The sequence below is a fragment of the Scyliorhinus canicula genome, chromosome 28, assembly GCF_902713615.1.
Source record: "Scyliorhinus canicula chromosome 28, sScyCan1.1, whole genome shotgun sequence".
Lineage (NCBI taxonomy): Eukaryota > Metazoa > Chordata > Chondrichthyes > Carcharhiniformes > Scyliorhinidae > Scyliorhinus > Scyliorhinus canicula.
The window spans coordinates 19,633,622-19,653,876 of record NC_052173.1 but is presented as its reverse complement, the minus strand read 5'-3'; the positions used below and the strand labels follow the sequence as shown (position 1 = coordinate 19,653,876).

At 43.6% G+C, this 20,255-nt stretch overlaps 1 protein-coding gene across 1 annotated transcript in view; it reads left to right on the top strand.

Annotated features, from left to right (window-relative positions):
* LOC119958104 (protein Wnt-1-like) overlaps positions 1-19,359 on the top strand; it is a 50,706-nt gene extending 31,347 nt beyond the window's left edge. Inside the window, exon 3 of the mRNA XM_038786333.1 lies at positions 18,871-19,359. Within this exon, the coding sequence (XP_038642261.1) occupies positions 18,871-19,359 (489 nt within the window). The remainder of the gene's footprint in view (positions 1-18,870) is intronic.
* Positions 19,360-20,255: the final 896 nt, after the last annotated feature.

Below are 20,255 nucleotides of genomic sequence, written 5' to 3'. Positions count from 1 at the left end.
CTCACTGGTCTATAGTTTCCGGGGTTGTCTCTACTCCCCTTCTTGAACAAGGGGACAACATTTGCTATCCTCCAGTCTTCTGGCACTATTCCTGAAGACAAAGATTACTTAAAGATCAAAGCCAAAGGCTCAGCAATCTCCTCCCTAGCTTTCCAGAGAATCCTAGGATAAATCCCATCCGGCCCAGGGGACTTATCTATTTTAACACTTTCCAGAATCGCTAACACCTCCTCCTTATGAACCTCAAGCCCTTCTAGTCTAGTAGCCTGTATCTCAGTATTCTCCTCGACAACTTTGTCTTTTACCTGTGTGAATACTGACGAAAAATACTCATTTAGCACCTCCCCTATCTCCTCGGACTCTACGCACAATGTCCCACTACTGTCCTTGACTGGCCCTACTCTTACCTTCGTCATTCTTTTATTCCTGACATACCTATAGAAAGCTTTAGGGTTATCCTTGATCCTACCTGCCAAAGACTTCTCATGTCCTCGCTTGGCTCTTCTTAGCTCTCTCTTTAGAGCCTTCCTAGCTAACTTGTAACTCTCAAGCGACCCAACTGAACCATCACGTCTCATCTTCACATAAGCCTCCTTCTTCCTCTTGACAAGTGTTTCAACTGCTTTAGTGACCCATGGTTCCCTCACTCGACCACTTCCTCCCTGCCTAACAGGTACATACTTATCAAGGACACGCAGTCGCTGTTCCTTGAACATGCTCCACATTTCCATTGTGTCCATCCCCTGCAGTTTTCCTCTCCAGGCGATGCATCCTAAGTCTTGCCTCATCGCATCATAATTGCCTTTCCCCCAGCAATAACTCTTTCCCTGCGGTGTATACCTATCCCTTTCCATCGCTAAAGTAAACGTAATCGAATTGTGGTCACTATCACCAAAATGCTCACCTACCTCCAAATCTAACACCTGACCTGGTCCATTACCCAGTACCAAATCCAATACGGCCTCGCCTCTTGTTGGCCTATCTACATACTGCATCAGGAAACCCTCCTGCACACATTGGACAAAAACGGATCCCTCTAAAGTACTCGAACTATAGTGTTTCCAGTCAAAATTTGGAAAGTTAAAGTCCCCCATAACAACTACCCTGTTATTTTCGCTCCTATCCAGAATCATCTTTGCAATCCTTTCCTCTACATCTCTGGAACTTTTCGGAGGCCTATAGAAAAGCCCTAACAGGGTGACCTCCTGAAGGGCATTAGCAAACCGCCCCCCGAGGATATTAGTACCCCTCTGGTCCAGGTGTAGACCATCCCGTTTGTAAAGGTCCCACCTACCCTAGAAAGAGCCCCAATTGTCCAGGAATCTGAAACCCTCCCTCCTGCACCATCCCTGCAGCCACGTGTTCAACTGCTCTCTCTCCCTATTCCTCGACTCGCTAGCACGTGGCACGGGTAACAACCCAGAGATAATAACTCTGTTTGTTCTAGCTCTAAGTTTCCACCCTAGTTCCCTGAATTCCTGCCTTACATCCCTATCCCTTTTCCTACCTATGTCGACCACGACTTGGGGCTGCTCCCCCTCCCCCTTAAGGATCCCGAAAACATGATCTGAGACATTGCGGACCCTGGCACCTGGGAGGCAACACACCAACCACGAGCCTCTCTCGTTCCCACAGAATCGCCTATCTATCCCCCTAACTATGGAGTCTCCAATGAATAATGCTCTACTCCTTTCCCCCCTTCCCTTCTGAGCAACAGGGACAGACTCTGTGCCAGAGACCTGTACCCCATGGCTGACCCCTGGTAAGTCGTCGCCCCCAACAGTATCCAAAGCGGTATACCTGTTACTAAGGGGAACGACCACAGGGGATCCCTGTACTGACTGCTTACCCCCAGCCCCTCTCACCGTCACCCATCTATCTTTATTCTTTGGCGTAACTACCTCCCTGAAGCTTCTATCTATGACCACCTCTTCCTCCCGAATGATCCGAAGTTCATCCAGCTCCAGCTCCAGTTCCCTAACACGGTTTTTGAGGAGCTGGAGTTGGGTGCACTTCCCACAGATGAAATCAGCAGGGACACTGAAGGCGTCCCTCACTTCAAACATTCTGCAGGAGGAGCATTGTACTGCCTTCCCTGACATCACCTCTAGATTTAAAAAAAACAAGAAAAAGAAAGGAAGAGCTTACCTGATATTCCCTCAAACCCTGCTCCCGCTGAAAGGTAAGCAAATTTAAAGGCACTCACTCACCTTCACGACAGGCCCCTGCTCCCGCTTCCCGACAACCGTGCTTTTTTTTTTTGGTTAGAGGAGGAGGTGGGGGGGAAACACTGAGGAAGTATTTTGGGTTTAACTGTCACTTGACAACAGCCCCTCCACAAACCACCTTCAATAATGAGTTCACAATAGAGATTAAACAAGGAGTAAAGAGTTCACAATAGAGATTAAACAATAAGTGAAGAGTTCACAATAGAGATTAAACAAGGAGTAAACAATTCACAATAGAGGTTAAACAACAAGTGAAGGGTTCACAATAGAGATTAAACAAGGAGTAAAGAGCTGACAGCACAGATTAATAAAGGAGTAAAGACCACAATAGTGACTAAACAAGGAGTAGAGGGTTCAGAATAGAGATTAAACAAGGAATAAAGGGTTCACAATAGAGATTAAACAGGGAGTAAACAATTCACAATAGAGATTAAACAGGCAATAAAGAGTTCACAATAGAGTTTAAACAGGGAGTAAAGAGTTCACAATAGAGATTAAACAAGGAGTATAGAGTTCACAATACAGATTAAACAAAGAGTAAAGAGTTCACAATAGAGATTAAACAAGGAGTAAACAATTCAAAATAGAGATTAAACAAGGAGTAAATAGTTCACAATAGAGATTAAACAGGGAGTAAAGAGTTCACAATAGAGACTAAACAAGGAGTAAAGAGTTCACAATAGGTATTAAACAAGTAGTAAAGAGTTCACAATAGAGATTAAACAAGGAGTAAATAGTTCACAATAGAGATTAAACAGGGAGTAAACAATTCACAATAGAGATTAAACAAGGAGTAAAGATCTGACAGCATAGATTAATAAAGGAGTAAACAATTCACAATAGAGATTAAACAAGGAGTAAAGATCTGACAGCACAGATTAATAAAGGAGTAAAGACTTCACAAGAGGCATTAAACAAGGAGTGAAGAGCCGGCAATAAAGATTCAACAAGGAGTAAAGAGCTGACAATAGAGTTTAAACAAGGAGTAAAGAGCTCACAGTAGAGATTAAACAACAAGTGAAGAGTTCATAATAGAGATTAGACAAGGAGTAAAGAGTTCACAATAGAAATTAAACAAGGAGTAAACCGTTCACAATAGAGATTAAACAAGGAGTAAACAGTTCAGAATAGAGATTAAACAAGGAGTAAAGAGTTCAGAATAGAGATTAAACAAGGAGTAAAGAGTTCACAATAGAGATTAAACAACAAGTGAAGAGCTCACAATAGAGATTAAACAGGGAGTAAACAATTCACAATACAGATTAAACAAGGGGTAAAGAGCTGACAGCACAGATTGCTAAAGGAGTAAAGACTTCACAATAGGGATTAACCAAGGAGTAGAGGGTTCAGAATAGAGATTAAACAAGGAGTAAAGAGTTCACAATAGAGATTAAACATGGAGTAAGGAGTTCACAATAGAGATTAAACAAGGAGTAAACAATTCACAATACAGATTAAACAGGGAGTAAAGAGTTCACAATAGAGATTAAACAAGGAGTAAAGAGTTCAGAATAGAGATTAAACAAGGAGTAAAGAGTTCACAATAGAGATTAAACAAGGCGTAAATAGTTCACAATAGAGATTAAACAAGGAGTAAATAGTTCACAATAGAGATTAAACAGGGAGTAAAGAGTTCACAATAGAGATTAAACAAGGAGTAAATAGTTCACAATAGCGATTAAACAGGGAGTTTAGAGTTCACAATAGAAATTAAACAAGGAGTAAACAATTCACAATAGAGATTAAACAAGGAGTAAACAATTCAAAATATTGATTAAACAAGGAGTAAAGAGTTCACAATAGAGATTAAACAAGAAGTAAATAATTCACAATAGAGATTAAACAAGGAGTAAAAATTTACAATAGTGATTCAACAGGGAGTAAACAATTCACAATAGAGATTAAACAAGGAGTAAAGATCTGACAGCACAGATTAATAAAGGAGTAAACAATTCACAATAGAGATTAAACAAGGAGTAAAGATCTGACAGCACAGATTAATAAAGGAGTAAAGACGTCACAAGAGGCATTAAACAAGGAGTGAAGAGCCGGCAATAAAGATTCAACAAGGAGTAAAGAGCTGACAATAGAGTTTAAACAAGGAGTAAAGAGCTCACAGTAGAGATTAAACAACAAGTGAAGAGTTCATAATAGAGATTAGACAAGGAGTAAAGAGTTCACAATAGAAATTAAACAAGGAGTAAACAATTCAAAATATTGATTAAACAAGGAGTAAAGAGTTCACAATAGAGATTAAACAAGAAGCAAATAATTCACAATAGAGATTAAACAAGGAGTAAAAATTTACAATAGAGATTAAACAGGGAGTAAATAGTTCACAATAGAGATTAAACAGGGCGTAAAGAGTTCACAATAGCGATTAAACAACAAGTGAAGAGTTCACAATAGGGATTAAACAGGGAGTAAACAATTCACAATAGAGATTAAACAAGGAGTAAAGAGTTCACAATAGAGATTAAACATGGAGTAAGGAGTTCAAAATAGAGATTAAACAATGAGTAAATAGTTCACAATAGAGATTAAGCAAGGAGTAAATAGTTCACAATAGAGATTAAACAAGGAGTAAATAGTTCACAATAGAGATTAAACAACAAGTGAAGAGTTCACAATAGAGATTAAACAGGGAGTAAAGAGTTCACAATAGAGATTAAACAAGGAGTAAATAGTTCACAATAGAGATTAAACAGGGAGTTTAGAGTTCGCAATAGAGATTAAACAAGGAGTAAACAATTCACAATAGAGATTAAACAGGGAGTAAATAGTTCACAATAGAGATTAAACAAGGAGTAAATAGTTCACATTAGAGATAAAACAAGGAGTAAAGAGTTCACAATAGAGATTAAACAAGGAGTAAAGAGTTCACAATAGGGATTAAACAAGGAGTAAACAGTTCAGAATAGAGATTAAAAAGGAGTAAAGTGATCAGAATAGAGATAAAACAAGGAGTAAAGAGTTCACAATAGAGATTAAACAACAAGTGAAGAGTTCACAATAGAGATTAAACAAGGAGTAAATAGTTCACAATAGAGATTAAACAAGGAATAAAGAGTTCACAATAGAGATTAAACAAGGAGTAAACAATTCACAATAGGGATTAAACAGCGAGTAAAGAGTTCACAATAGAGATTAAACAAGTAGTAAAGAGTTCACAATAGAGGTTAAACAATGAGTAAGGAGTTCACAATAGAGATTAAACAAGGAGTAAATAGTTCACAATAGAGTTTAAACAAGGAGTAAATAGTTCACCATAGAGATTAAACAGGGAGTTTAGAGTTCACAATAGAGATTAAACAAGGAGTAAACAATTCACAATAGAGATTAAACAGGGAGTAAAGAGTTCACAATAGAGATCAAACAAGGAGTAAATAGTTCACAATAGAGATTAAACAAGGAGTAAGCAATTCACAATAGAGATTAAACAGGGAGTAAAGAATTCACAATAGAGATTAAACAAGGAGTAAAGAGTTCGCAATAGAGATTAAACAGAGAGTTTAGAGTTCACAATAGAGATTAAACAGGGAGTAAACAATTCACAATAAAGATTAAACAGGGAGTAAACAGTTCACATAGATATTAAACAAGGAGTAAATAGTTCACAATAGAGATTAAACAAGGAGTAAAGAGTTCACAATAGAGATTAAACAAGGAGTAAAGAGTTCACAATAGAGATTAAACAAGGAGTAAACAATTCACAATAGAGATTAAACAGGGAGTAAAGAGTTCACAATAGAGATTAAACAAGGAGTAAAGAGTTCACAATAGAATTAAACAAGGAGTAAGGAGTTCACAATAGAGATTAAACAACAAGTGAATAGTTCACAATAGATATTAAACAAGGAGTAAATAGTTCACAATGGAGATTAAACAGGGAGTAAATAGTTCACAATAGAGATTAAACAAGGAGTAAATAGTTCACAATAGAGATTAAACAAGGAGTAAACAATTCACAATACAGATTAAACAAGGGGTAAAGAGCTGACAGCACAGATTGCTAAAGGAGTATAGACTTCACAATAGGGATTAACCAAGGAGTAGAGGGTTCAGAATAGAGATTAAACAAGGAATAAATGGTTCACAATAGACAATTAAAAGGTAGTAAAGAGTTCACAATAGAGATTAAACAAGGAGTAATGGGTTACCAATGGAATATTGGGATTATTGTAAGAAATAAGTTTATACATATTGTATTATATGTATCTGATGCAGTAAGATTTTAATAGGCTTGTTTAGGGTATGTATGTATCGGCTGTAATAACATTTTTTAAAGATCCTGGTTAGAAAAAATGCCAGACTTTGTGGCTGCAGAAGGTGCAATTAATATGTTGTTAAAGTGTGATCCTCATTCTTTCCAACCTGTATATATTTACAGAGGTCAAATGGGTTTTTGTTATAGTTTCTGGGGATTCACTGGGGAATAGAGATATTAACTTAAGCAAGTTGGTCATGGGATTTGAGTAGAATGGGAATGGTGCAATTAATGTGAGGAGCCAGGACTGCAGCAGGTATAGTTTAGTTTAGTTTTGGTTTAGACTGTCAGCTGCCAACAGCTTCTGAGGAAGGCTGTCAGAGATTCAACATTAATCTGACAGGATCTCTCTCTCTCTCTTCAAGCAGCCACTCACAGGATCTCTCTATCCAAAAATTGGCAAGTAATCCTATGTTTGCTAACTCTATTTAAAGGTGGTTTTTGACCTGTGATATGTTTTGCTTGATTGGAAATAAAGAAGGCATTGGTTAGGCATTAAAGTGTTTACTTTGATTGTTAAGCATTGTTTAACTGGTAATTGTAAACTATATTTCTGTGATGTTAAGGCAGCTTAACACTGTGTTAGCAATAATGTTTGTTTTAATACATCATAGCCCTATTTGTGTGTGGAAACACTCCTGGAATGAAATATCCTTTCCTCACAGTTTTATAAATTGACAAAAAGTGATTGGGATGCCTGTCCGGTAAACTTGTAAATGTCAGGGTCTGGTCTGTCAGCATCATAGTATAGTCAAGGAGTAACACGTTCGGAATAGAGATTAAACAAGGAGCAAAGAGTTCACAACAGAGATTAAACAATGAGTAAAAAGTTCAGAATAGAGATTAAACAGGGAGTAAGGAGTTAACAATAGAGATTAAACAAGGAGTAAAGAGTTCAGAATAGAGATTAAACAGGGAGTAAGGAGTTCACAATAGAAATTAAACAAGAAGTAAAGAGTTCACAACAGCAATTAAACAAGGAGTAAAGAGTTCAGAATAGAGATGAAACAGGGAATAAATAGTTCACAATAGAGATTAAACAGGGAATAAAGAGTTCACAATAGAGATTAAATATAGAGTAAAGAGTTCAGAATAGAGATTAAACAAGGAGTAAAGATTTCACAATACAGATTAATCAATGAGTAAAGTGTTCATAACAGTCATTAAGGTGGGACCTGTACAGACAGGACGGTTTGCACCTGAACCAGAGGGGCACCAATATCCTGGGAGGGAAATTTGCTACGGCTCTTTGGGGGAGTTTAAACTAATTTGTCAGGGGGCTGGGAAAACGAGCTGTCGTCCAGAAGCCAGTGTTGAGAGTAGTGAGGTACTGAGGAGGGTATCAAGTAGCAGGAGTGTACTGGCAGACAGAAAGGTGGGTTGAAGTGCGTCTACTTCAATGCAAGGAGCATCCGGAATAAGGTAGGTGAACTTGGAGCGTGGATTGGTACTTGGGACTACGATGTTGTGGCCATTACGGAGACATGGTTAGAACAGGGACAGGAATGGTTGTTGGAAGTTCTGGGGTATAGATGTTTCTGTAAGAGTAGGGAAGGTGGTAAAAGAGGTGGAACAGTAGCATTGTTAATCAAGGATAGTTTAACGGCTGCAGAAAGGCAGTTTGAAGGGGATCTGCCTACTGAGGTAATATGGGCCAAAGTTAGAAATAGGAAAGGAGCGGTCACATAGTTAGGAGTTTTCTATAGGCCCCCAAATAGTAATAGAGATGTGGAGGAAGAAATTGCAAAACAGATTATGGATAGGTGTGGAGGTCTCAGGGTAGTTGTCATGGGTGACTTTAACTTTCCAAATATTGATTGGAACCGCTATAGGTCAAACAGTTTGGCTGGGGCAGTTTTTGTACAGTGGGTGCAGGAGGGTTTCCTGACACAATATGTGGATAGGCCGACAAGAGGTGGGGCCACATTGGATTTGGTACTGGGTAATGAACCGGGCCAATTGTTAGATTTGTTTGTGGGAGAGCACTTTGGAGATAGCGACCACAATTCGGTGTCTTTCACTTTTGCAATGGAGAGGGATAGGGCCAGACAGCAGGGCAAGATTTATAATTGGGGGAAGGGTAATTATGATGCAATTAGGCAAGAATTAGGGAGCATAAGATGGGAACAGAAACTGTCAGGGAAAGGCACAAATGAAAAGTGGAGCTTGTTCAAGGAACAAATACTGCGTGTCCTTGATAGGTATGTCCCTGTCAGGCAGGGAGGAAATGGCCGTGTGAGGGAACCATGGTTCACAAAAGAGATTGAATGTCTTGTCAAGAGGAAAAAGGAAGCGTATGTAAGGATGAGAAGACCAGGTTCAGTTGGGTCGCTTGAGGGTTACAAGGTAGCAAGGAATGAGCTAAAAAAGGGCTTAGGAGAGCTAGGAGGGGGCATGAGAAGTCCTTGGCGGGTCGGATCAAGGAAAACCCCAAGGCTTTTTATTCTTATGTGAGAGAAATAAAAGAATGACCAAGGTGAAGTTAGGGCCGGTCAAGGACAGTAGTGGGAACTTGTGCATGGAGTCAGAAGAAATAGGAGAGGCGTTGAATGAATACTTTTCTTCAGTGTTCACCGAGGAGAGGGGCTATGTTTTTGAGGATGAGAGTGTGATACAGGCGGGTAGGCTGGAGGAGGTAGATGTTCTGAGGAAGGATGTATTGGCAATTTTGAAAAACCTGAGGGTCGACATGTCCCCTGGGCCAGATGGGATATGTCAAAGGATTCTTTGGGAGGCAAGGGATGAGATTGCAGAGCCTTTGGCTTTGATCTTTGGGTCCTCACTGTCCACAGGGTTAGTGCCAGTGGACTGGAGAGTGGTGAATGTTGTTCCTCTGTTCAAGAAAGGGAATAGGAATGACCCTGGTAATTATAGGCCAGTTAGTCTTACTTCGGTGGTCGGTAAGTTAATGGAAAAGGTCCTGAAGGATAAGATTTATGACCATTTGGAAAGATGCAGCTTAATCCGGGATAGTCAACACGGATTTGTGAAGGGTAAGTCTTGCCTCACAAATTTGATTGAATTCTTTGAGGAGATAACTCAGTGTGTGGATGAAGGTAGAGCAGTTGATGTCGTATACATGGATTTTAGTAAGGCGTTTGATAAGGTTCCCCATGGTCGGCTCATGAAGAAAGTAAGGAGGTGTGGGATAGAGGGAAATTTGGCTAATTGGATAAGTAACTGGGTATCACATAGAAGACAGAGGGTGGTCGTGGATGGAAAATTTTCAGACTGGAGACCAGTTACCAGCGGTGTACCACAGGGATCTGTGCTGGGTCCTCTGCTATTTGTGATTTTTATCAATGACTTGGAGGGGGGGGGGGGGGGGGGGCTGAAGGGTGGGTCAGTAAATTTGCTGATGACACCAAGATTGGAGTAGTGGATGAGGTGGAGGGCTGTTTTCGGCTGCAAAGAGACATTGATAGGATGCAGAGCTGGGCCGAAAAATGGCAGATGGGGTTTAACCCTGATAAGTGTGAGGTGATTCATTTTGGTAGAAAAAATTTGAATGCGGATTACAGGGTCAACGGCAGGGTTCTGAGGAATGTGGAGGAACAGAGAGATCTTGAGGTTCATGTCCACAGATCTCTGAAGGTTGCCACTCAATGGATAGAGCCGTGAAGAAGGCCTATAGTTGTTAGCGTTTATTAACAGGGGGCTTGAGTTTAAGAGCCGCGGGGTTATGCTGCAACTGTACATGACCCTGGTTAGACCACATTTGGAGCATTGTGTGCAGTTCTGGTCACCTCACTATAGGAAGGATGTGGAAGCATTGGAAAGGGTGCAGAGGAGATTTACCAGGATGCTGCCTGGTTTGCAGGGTAGGTCTTATGAGGAAAGGTTGAGGGAGCTAGGGCGTTTCTCTTTGGAGCGGAGGAGGATGAGAGGCGACTTAATAGAGGTGTATAAGATGATGAAGGGGATAGATAGAGTGGACGTTCAGAGACTATTTCCTCGGGTGGATGTAGCTGTTACAAGCAGGGTGGGAGATATAGGAGGGATATCCGAGGTAGATTCTTTACTCAAAGAGTGGTTAGGGTGTGGAATGGACTGCCTGCTGTGATAGTGGAGTCGGACACTTTAGGAACTTTCAAGCGGTTATTGGATAGGTACATGGAGCACACCAGAATGACAGGGAGTGGGATAGCTTGATCTTGGTTTCGGACAATGTTCGGCACAACATCGAGGGCCGAAGGGCCTGTTCTGTGCTGTGCTGTTCTATTCTATATTAAAAGGGAGTAAAGACTTTACAATAGAGATTGAACAAGGAGTAAAAGATTCATAATATAGATTAAACGGGGAGCACGGGAGCACAGTGGTTAGCACTGCTGCCTCACAGCGCCAGGGACCCAGGATAAACAAGCGCCAGCCTTGGGTCACTGTCTGTGCGGAGTCTGCACGTTCTCCCCGTGTCTGCGCGGGTTTCCTCCGGGTGCTCCGGTTTCCTCCCACAAGTCCCGAAAGACGTGCTGTTAGGTGAATTGGACATTCTGAATTCTCCCTCTGTGACCCGAACAGGGGCCGGAATGTGGCGACTAGGAGATTTTCACAGTAACTTCATTGCACTGAAATGTTTGAAATCCAGAGAATGGTGGGCAGGAGGCTCCATTTGGGAGCACAAATCAGGAAGTGATTCCCAATCCGTAGCGTTGCAAATTTATGCATGCTAAGGATTGTGTGGGATTCCCTAGGGTCGCCATTTTGAGCAGGAAGCCCGATAGCGAGGCCCTCCGTCTGGGCCCCCCACAATGTAATTCAGCACCCCCTGGGACTTTCTGGGTCACCCCCTGCCCCCCGCACCCCCTGCCCCCAAGTACAGGGGTGACCCTACCACCCCCCCCCCACTGTTCCCCCACTAAACACCCCCTAGATAAAGAGATCCCCCCCCCCGAGACCCCCTAAATAGAGACCCCAGATCCCCTAAGTAAGGAGCCCCCCCCCCCCCGAGACCCCCTAAATAAATAGACCCCTCTGGCACCAATCCCACTTTTTCCTCCGAGGCTGGATTCTCAGCCGCATCGGGAACCCCGTTATTGGCAGCGCGTAACGGAGAGTCCAGCTCAATCACCCAGATATTTTGTGATGATTTCACATAAATTAAATGTTTATTAAGCAACAAAATAAACAACAATTAAATATCTGGATGTACCCTCAACTAAGACAATGGCTATCCACAGTATCACTAACTTTACCCAGATCCAAACAACTTTTTATTTCAGAGCTCATTCTTCCGGAATGTTCCATAATATCTTGTAGATTTTAAAAACTATTTTACAAATCCAGTAACAATTAATATGGGGTTTCTTCTGAAGTGGAACAAAATAGCTTGCTTTTAAAGTGTTAAGAAAACAAAGATAGTTTGAAGGGAGTTATATTTGTATTGGTAAACATTAGAAATAAGGTATAGGTGTGTTTAATTTAATGCTTTTGTGCCTGGAAGGGTTAAACCTGAGCTAGATTCATGGAAAACAGTGTTTGTCTGAGTGGGGGTTGGTTTCAATGTGATTGTATTGTGCTTAGAGAGGGTTACAGTCTGAAGGATAAATAGAACTAGCAGGGATTGCTGAGAAACTGGAGGCCATTGTAAGGATAAATAACGCTTTCAAGTTTTAGTTTTGGCTGAATTTGTCGGCAGTTGTAGACAAGACGCTGGGGAGTGAACAGCTCTTAACTGAGCCAGGAGGTTGGACAAGAAAAGGCAGTTGTAAAGAGGTGAGCTTCCTGAAGAAGTTATAGTTCAGATAAGCAGGGAATTAGGACAGAAAGAATGTCTAAGATGACTGGAGTTAAGAGAATAGAAATTAAGGTATTTATCAGAAGAATTCAAGGAAGAGTAATCAAAGTTTTCTGAATTAAAGAGACAATTGCAGTATCCAGATTTAAAGTGGGAGCGTAGACTTGAAAGGTAAATCAAACATCTGATGTCTTTTTAATACCGTCTGGGAATCGAGAGTTAAAGCAAATTGTGAACAGTTTGTCCCACAGTTAAGACCAAGGAATTCTACAATGGGTTGGTGAAAACCCTGGACTAGATTCTCTGTTAAAAGTGGAGTGGAAGCTTTGTTTAAAATAGTCATAAAACCTGGACTGGAATTTGGAATGCAAACCGCTCAGGGAAAGCATTATTATGTGAGAAGATTTTAAAGCGTGTTTTTGGGAGCGGAGTTTGGGAACTCTCATGTGACAATCATCTGGGGGGATTTTGAGGAGAAGACCACAGACACTAACTTGGGTTCAGAGCAGAGTGTATGTATTTGACTACAGCCAATCTGTGTGCTTAAAGAAGCCTTGCGTTAATGAGACCGTTGTAGCTTAAGAAGCACTTTGTAATCCGTGTCAACCTTAAAATCTGTGTGTATTTGTTAAACGAAGGGGGGAGAAAAGGGGTTTTGTATAATAATCCAACTTTTCATGTTTAATAAATGTTTTATTCTTATTGTTAAAATTAATTAACAAGGGCGGCATGTGGCGCAGTGGATAGCACTGGGACTGCGGCACCGAGGACCCGGGTTTGAATCCCGGCCCAAGGTCACTGTCCATGTGGAGTTTGCACATTCTCCCCGTGTCTGTGTGGGTCTCACCCCCACAACCCAAAGATGTGCAGGGTAGGTGGGTTGGCCATGCTAAATTGCCCCTTAATTGGAAAAAAATAATTGGCTACTCTAAATTTTAAAAATGTCGGTTCCTCCATGTTTTATTAAAAAAATGTAAATTTTCTGGATTTTTAAGTCAGGGTTCCATTCTGGGATCTCCCCATCCAATTATAACATCAACTGGGATTGCAACACAAGACAGGTCTTCTTCGCAGACAATGCTTGCTGGGAGTTAAAGCAGCTATTCGTGCTGTGTCTGGGGTCTAAATAACAGCTATCCGTGCATAGGTTTAATCATCTCCTGATACACAGTTTTCCCTTTTAATCTTCCCTTATCTGAGCTAACTTTTCCACACAGCAAACATCATTTCTTTAGTCAAGCTTTAAGAATGTAGATGTAAAGTACGTGCACTTTATGACCTGCCGTGGCTGGAATTTTCTGGTCGTTGAGCACCCTCGGCAGTGGGTTTGCTGGCGGTGTGGGGTGGTTACAATGGGAAATCCCATTGACAATCAGCAGGAAGGCAAAATCCCGCTGCCATCGAATGGCGTGCCACCGAGAACCACACAGCTGGGGAACTTGAGAATCCCACCCCTTGTCTGCATTTTGAACCTTTAACAGTTTATTCATGCTCTGATTCCCATTGTTACCAGCTTGCCTTAGGTAAACACCTGTTTGCAGTGTGTTGCTGGGCTCATCAATTGGCCAGCCAGTGGGATATAGAATTCAGGGTGTCTCTACAGTGCTGAAGGAGGCCATTCAGCCCATTGAGTCCACACTGACCCTCTGAAAGAGTATTGTGTTCCCAAGCAGACTGCGGCAGGGACACGTTTCCAACCCACTTCCAGGCCTGCAAATGTGTGCGCACGCTTGATGGGTGGAAAATTCCGGCCAGGGAGAAACTATTCCCACTTGTGAAAGTGAGCTGCACGGTAGCACAGTGGTTAGCACTGTTGCTTCACCGCTCCAGGGTCCCAGGTTCGATTCCCCGCTGGGTCACTGTCTGTGCGGAGTCTGCACATCCTCCCCGTGTGTGCGTGGGTTTCCTCCGGGTGCTCCGGTTTCCTCCCACAGTCCAAAGATGTGCAGGTTAGGTGGATTGGTTGTGCTAAATTGTCCTCAGTGTTCAAACAAAAAGGTTAGATGGCATTACTGAGTTATGGGGATAGGGTGGAGGTGTGGGCTTAAGTAGGATGCTCTTTCCAGGGGCCGGTGCAGACTCGATGGGCCGAATGGCCTCATTCTGCGCTGTAAAGTCTATGATTCGATGAATTGAGAATGAGAGGGTCATCTTGTTTGAGTGACAGGACCCACACCAGGGCCTGTCACACCCTGAGGTGGAGTGTTGCTGGGGAAGATGGGAAAAGGACGGGCACTGGGATCAGGGAGCATGCGGGCTGGGGTTCCAACGTGCCTCCTCAGGGGGACAGCCCCTGTGGAGCTGCCTGAGCAAGGTTCTGACCTGTAAAAAAAAAAATTGCTGTGGAAAAACTGGGCAGCACAACCATACACCGACCTCAGTCCCCAGACACACTGGTTAATTTAATTTGAGCCCTGGCTTTCATTCAGCCCTGGATAAAGGTTGGGGCTAAAACCCAAAGACCACCTTGCCAATCAGACCACCAAACATAAAGGCAGACGGACCACATAAAATTTGACTTCTTGATTGCCGGTGGGCATGCTCCCGCACGCATGCCCATCATCGGAAATATCGCACAAGGGCACCATGACGTCGGGGGACACACCCATCTTCTTGCACATGTTTCCGGGAACTTTGTCGAATTCTGGCCCCTATCTACTCGGCCTCAACCCCTCACGGGTTTGAATACCTCTATCAGATCTCCTCCCAGCCTTCATTTCTCCTGGAAAAATGGCCTCAACATCTCCAGGTTCTCTTCGTAACTCTCATTCCCTGGAGCCATCCCCGTGAATCCTTTCTGCACGCACTCCAATAGCTTCACAGCAGAGTCCAGAACTGGACGCAATACGTCAGCCAAGGTCGAACGAATGTCTTGTACAAGTTCAACCTAACCCCCTTGTTCTTGTACTCTCTGTTCTTACTTAGGTAGAAATGATTTGGAGTAATTTTTTTATACATTAATTCAGCTGCAGTTTTGATATTGATGTCAACACACTAATCTCAAGGAAACAAATTGTTCCCTATACTGTACGGGCAATGACAAGTACAAGTATTGCACCATTATTCAAGTTTAGCCAGAGGTTCTAAATAAAAATTTTGATTTAAACATGTTTGTTTAAGCAGAGCTTTTGGCAACATTGCATACATATGTGGTGAAAGAAGGAAAAATGCTGATATCGTGACGTATATTCCTCCATCTACACAACAGAAAGCCATGTTCTAAACAGATGGACAATATAGGGGCTACTCCTCCATATTATTTATTTATTTATGCAAGTGTGGGATGTGAAGGCATTCCTTAAAGTTATTTATTATCATGCAGCGCATAAGCCTTTATTTATTTTCCAGGAACCAGTTATTTTATGGGAAATTTCTTTCCAAATTCTGGGAATAACATACAAACGTCTTTCCAAATTCTTCCAGTATTTCTCTGCTCCCCAATGTACATTTGCACCCCACATCTAACATCAGATTTACTACCAGTCATGGGGCAGCAGGGTGGCAGACATGATGGGCCGAATGGCCTCCTTCTGCGCTGTAGGAATTCTATGGTTCTATGATCTCATTGAATGGCGGAGCAGACTCGATGGGCTGAATGGCCTGCTTCTGCTCCTATGTCTGGTGGGCTTCTGATCTTATAAACAAACACCATTGCCCATCTTGCACACCCCTGTCCCATTTCAAAGAGATCCAACAATTCTTTTTTTTAAATGAATTTTATTCAAACTTGTATCAAAGTAGGTTACAGCACCCCGGGAAACATTCTTCCCAACAACCAACTATACAGTTTGTACAGATTTTTCTCCTTTTTCAACCCCCACCCCCCTCATCACCCCCCCCCCCCCCTTGCAACACGAACAACTCCTCAAACACGGTCACAAACATCCCCCACCTTTTCTCAAACTCCCCCTGCTCAGCCCCTTAACTCAGACTTTATCTTCTCTAACCGCAGGAAGTCACACAGGCCACCCAGCCATGCTGCTACCCCCGGTGGCGATGCCGACCGCCACTCCAATTCATCGCCGTGCAATCAGAGAGGCGAAGGCCAAGACATCGGCCTTCCTCCTCTCCATGAGCTCCGGCTTCTCTGAAACCCCAAATATCGCCACCAAGAGATCCAATAATTCTAGCTACACCGTGTCTGGTGATACAGATGTGCAGGTTATGTGGATTGCCCCTAGGTGGGGTCGCAGGGATAGGATGGGGGTTTGGGCCTAGGTAGGGTGCTCTTTCAGAGCGGCGGGGCAGACTCGATGGACCAAATGGCCTCCTTCTGCACTGCAGGGATTCTAAATGGTTATTTCAGTCAGTTATGTTTTTTGGTGGAGCTCTGAGGTGCGACTCTTCTGTGGCCAATGAGAAATGAGCAAGTTGAAAATTAAGCAAGTGTCCTAATTTAAACCAATGTCAGAGTTCACTTGCCAACCAATCAGCATTCTCTTCCCATGCAGTATAAATTGTGTCATTGATATTCTTGCAAAGTGGCCTGATGAGTGCAAGGTGAGAAGTTTTGACATGCCTCTTTTTTCAGCAATACCCAGGTTCTCCAACTATTAAAGCCAAATGAATTTAAATCACTCAGCGTAATTACTTTATACTCTTCTTAAGCCACCACTTGCCCTCTTACAGCTTGATAAAACATAGCACCATTAGCACCGAAAACTGTTGGAGACAAAGTACCCACCTGATTGGTGAATTGATTTTAGAAATATCTCCTGAGAATGTACCCCTGCGTAGCTCTGCCTCTGTCCCTCTGCCTGAGGCCTGTGCCACTAGATCAGCTACATTCCTCAAAAACAATTCTTGACTGGGCCTGAATGAAGAGGCTGGACCATGCAGCAGACACCCAGGCCGGATTTTCCAGGCCTTCCTACCGGGGGATCTTCCAGTCCTGCTGAAAGTGACTCCCTACGGTGGGACAAGCAGTCCTCACAAAACGGTGTACAGATCGATGGGTTTGGAAAATTCTGCTGGCAGCCAATGACGAGCCTCCACTCCCACTGGAAAGCACACGGTTTGGGGGGGGGGGGGGGGGGGGGGGGGGGGAGGGGGGGGGGGGGGGGGTCCCGTCCTGGACAGACATCCCTGAAAGCAACTAGTGTTCGAAGGCTAAATCTCGATTTTCCGATTGAACAAACAATTCTCCCACATGGAGCCTCAGGAGCATAGATCAGATGCGCAATTCTCAGAATACTTACCTTGGCCCAAATAGAATTGATAACTTTAATATAAATGCAATCAAAATTCTCTGGACAGGCAGTTTGCTGGTGAGATTTTATCGTGGAGTATTAAGAGGGATAACGCATATTTGTGAGCCATTGAGGTGATTATACTGAAGCCGTTGAATACTGGGGAAGTATCAGCAGTAGGATGCTAAATATGAAGCCCATTCATAAAAAGGGTGTCTATGTGAGCTCAGGTTTTCAAGTCTGACTTCAGCGCTCTGTCAAATTATGGAATCGGTTGTTATGAAGAAATGTGAATATCCGTACCAGAATAATCCTATGAACAGCCATCAACATAGAAGCATAGAAAACATAGAAAAATTCAGCACAGAACAGGCCCTTCGGCCCACTATGTTGTGCTGAACCTTTGTCCTAGTTTAATCATAGATTATCATAGAATTTACAGTGCAGAAGGAGGCCATTCAGCCCATCGAGTCCGCACCGGCTCCTGGATAGAGCACCCTACCCAAGCCCACACCTCCACCCTATCCCCATAACCCAGTAACCCCACCCAACACTAAGAGCAATTTTGGACACTAAGGGCAATTTAGCATGGCCAATCCACCTAACCTACACATCTTTGGACTGTGGGAGGAAACCGGAGCACCCGGAGGAAACCCACGTACACACGGGGAGGATGTGCAGACTCCGCACAGACAGTGACCCAAGCCGGAATCGAACCCTGGTGGTTCTGCAAAACTTAACATTCTAAGTGAACTGTGGACAGCTTTGTGGCGTAGCCGAGTCAATTGTCACTTAAAAAAAAAATCTAAAGTTCCACATGAAGGGGCTCGCAATTCTCCGACCGTTGCGATTCAGCGCACCCCTTCCCGCGGCGTTCCAGGCGGTGTGGGGTGGCTTCAAAGGGAAATCCCATTTGCAAGCAGCAGGAACTTAGAATCCCACCGCTAGCGAGTGACGGCGCTCGAGAATCAGGGCGCGTTACCATCAGCGTAAAGCTGTGAGCTGGCGTGACTTTCCATTTCGTGGCGGCCCCTCATTGGTCAGTGGAGGGATTTCCAGTCCCATCGTGTTCTGTCGTTCCCACTCTCCACCGCCAGGTCGTGGCGGCAGGGTGGGGGTGGGGAGTGAGGGGAAGGGAGGGAGAGTCCTCCGTGGGCGGGATCGGAAGACCCCACCGGCAGAAAGTTCCGAACCGGCGGTAAATGGCTTTGGGACTCCAGCAAAAGGCGCTATGTAAATGCAAACTTTTTTTTTGAGTATGGTTCCATCCAGACATAATGTTGACGTGTCCATTTGTGTGTTTGCAATGGCCGAGGCTGCAGTTTCTCCTCCGTCTCACTAAACCGAGTGACCACAGCAGCTCAGACAAGCTCTGCAGTACTGATGCTGGATCAATGCTTGCCAATAAGGAACATGTTTTGTGATACTGATTAATATTTGTCAATTTCACAGACAATCCATGCCGAGATGAGACAGGAGTGTAAGTGTCATGGAATGTCTGGCTCATGCACAGTTAAGACCTGTTGGATGCGGCTCCCCACCTTTCGGACAGTGGGAAATGTGCTTAAGGAGCGCTTTGATGGAGCATCCCGAGTGATCTACGGCAACAAGGGCAGTAACCGCGCTTCTCGAGCCGACAAGCGCCACCTGGAGCCTGAGGACCCTGCTCACAAGCCGCACTCCCCCCAGGACCTGGTCTACTTCGAGAGGTCGCCCAACTTCTGCACGGTGAACAGTAAAGTCGGCACTGCAGGTACCACAGGCCGAGCCTGCAACAACACCTCCCTGGGGCTGGATGGCTGTGACTTGCTGTGCTGCGGGCGGGGTTTCCAAACCCTGGCTGAGAGGGTCACTGAGAGGTGTCACTGTACTTTCCACTGGTGCTGTCACGTCAGTTGCTTAAACTGCACAACCACTCAAACGTTGCACGAATGCCTCTGAGGGTGAGAGAGAGCCTTCTCCTGGGGGTGGTGGGGGGGGGGGGGGGTGGTCATAGTTTGGGGCGGCTAAGTGAACGAGGGAGAACTCTGTCATGGGGTATCTGGGGAGTGTGTGTGCGGGAGGGGGGGCGGGAGGGAGGGGATCAGCATGGGAGCCTTTGTAGGAGGCATCCCATAATGACAAAGTAACGGTGTGACAAAATTTTACAGGAGGCAGAGAGACCCACAGATGGGAGGGGGGTGGGGCCTCTGGCTAAGATCAAGCGCCAGATAATAAAAATAATAATAATCGCTTATTGTTACAGTAGGCTTCAATGAAGTTACTGTGAAAAGCCCCTAGTCGCCACATTCCAGCGCCTGTTCGGGGAGGCTGGTAAGGGAATCAAGGCCAAGATGAGGCCTTTCCTTGTCAGCTTGGATCATGTGTCTCTCTTGTGGAGACCATGAATTGGCTTCACTTCGAATTTGAATTGGTTTTTGGAGCAAGAAATTAGATGGATTAAGGGTTTGCCCCATCTACTCTGCACATTGGCTTTGTAATGGGAGAAAAAATGAAAAGGGTCCCTAATATGAGAATGTGCAAGTTGAACAAGAACTTTGCACCCAGCAATGTGACGACCTACTTGGTATTCTTCACAAGAATGTGAGGGACAGGAGATTTTTTTTTTGAAGTGAGTTTTCTGAAGGACAAAACAGTGATCTCTCAGGGAGCTGGGGTGCCAGACACACCTACATCTTGCCTCAGAAGGAAAACATATCATTAAAGGCATCATTTCTTTGGAAATGTGTCCCGCATTTTCTGAAGAGTGAAGCACCTCTTTAGATCCCAAATAAACACATTTTCAAGGGGTCGAAGGCCCTGCTTGTGTTTTTTTGGAAAAAACGGTTCTCTGCTAC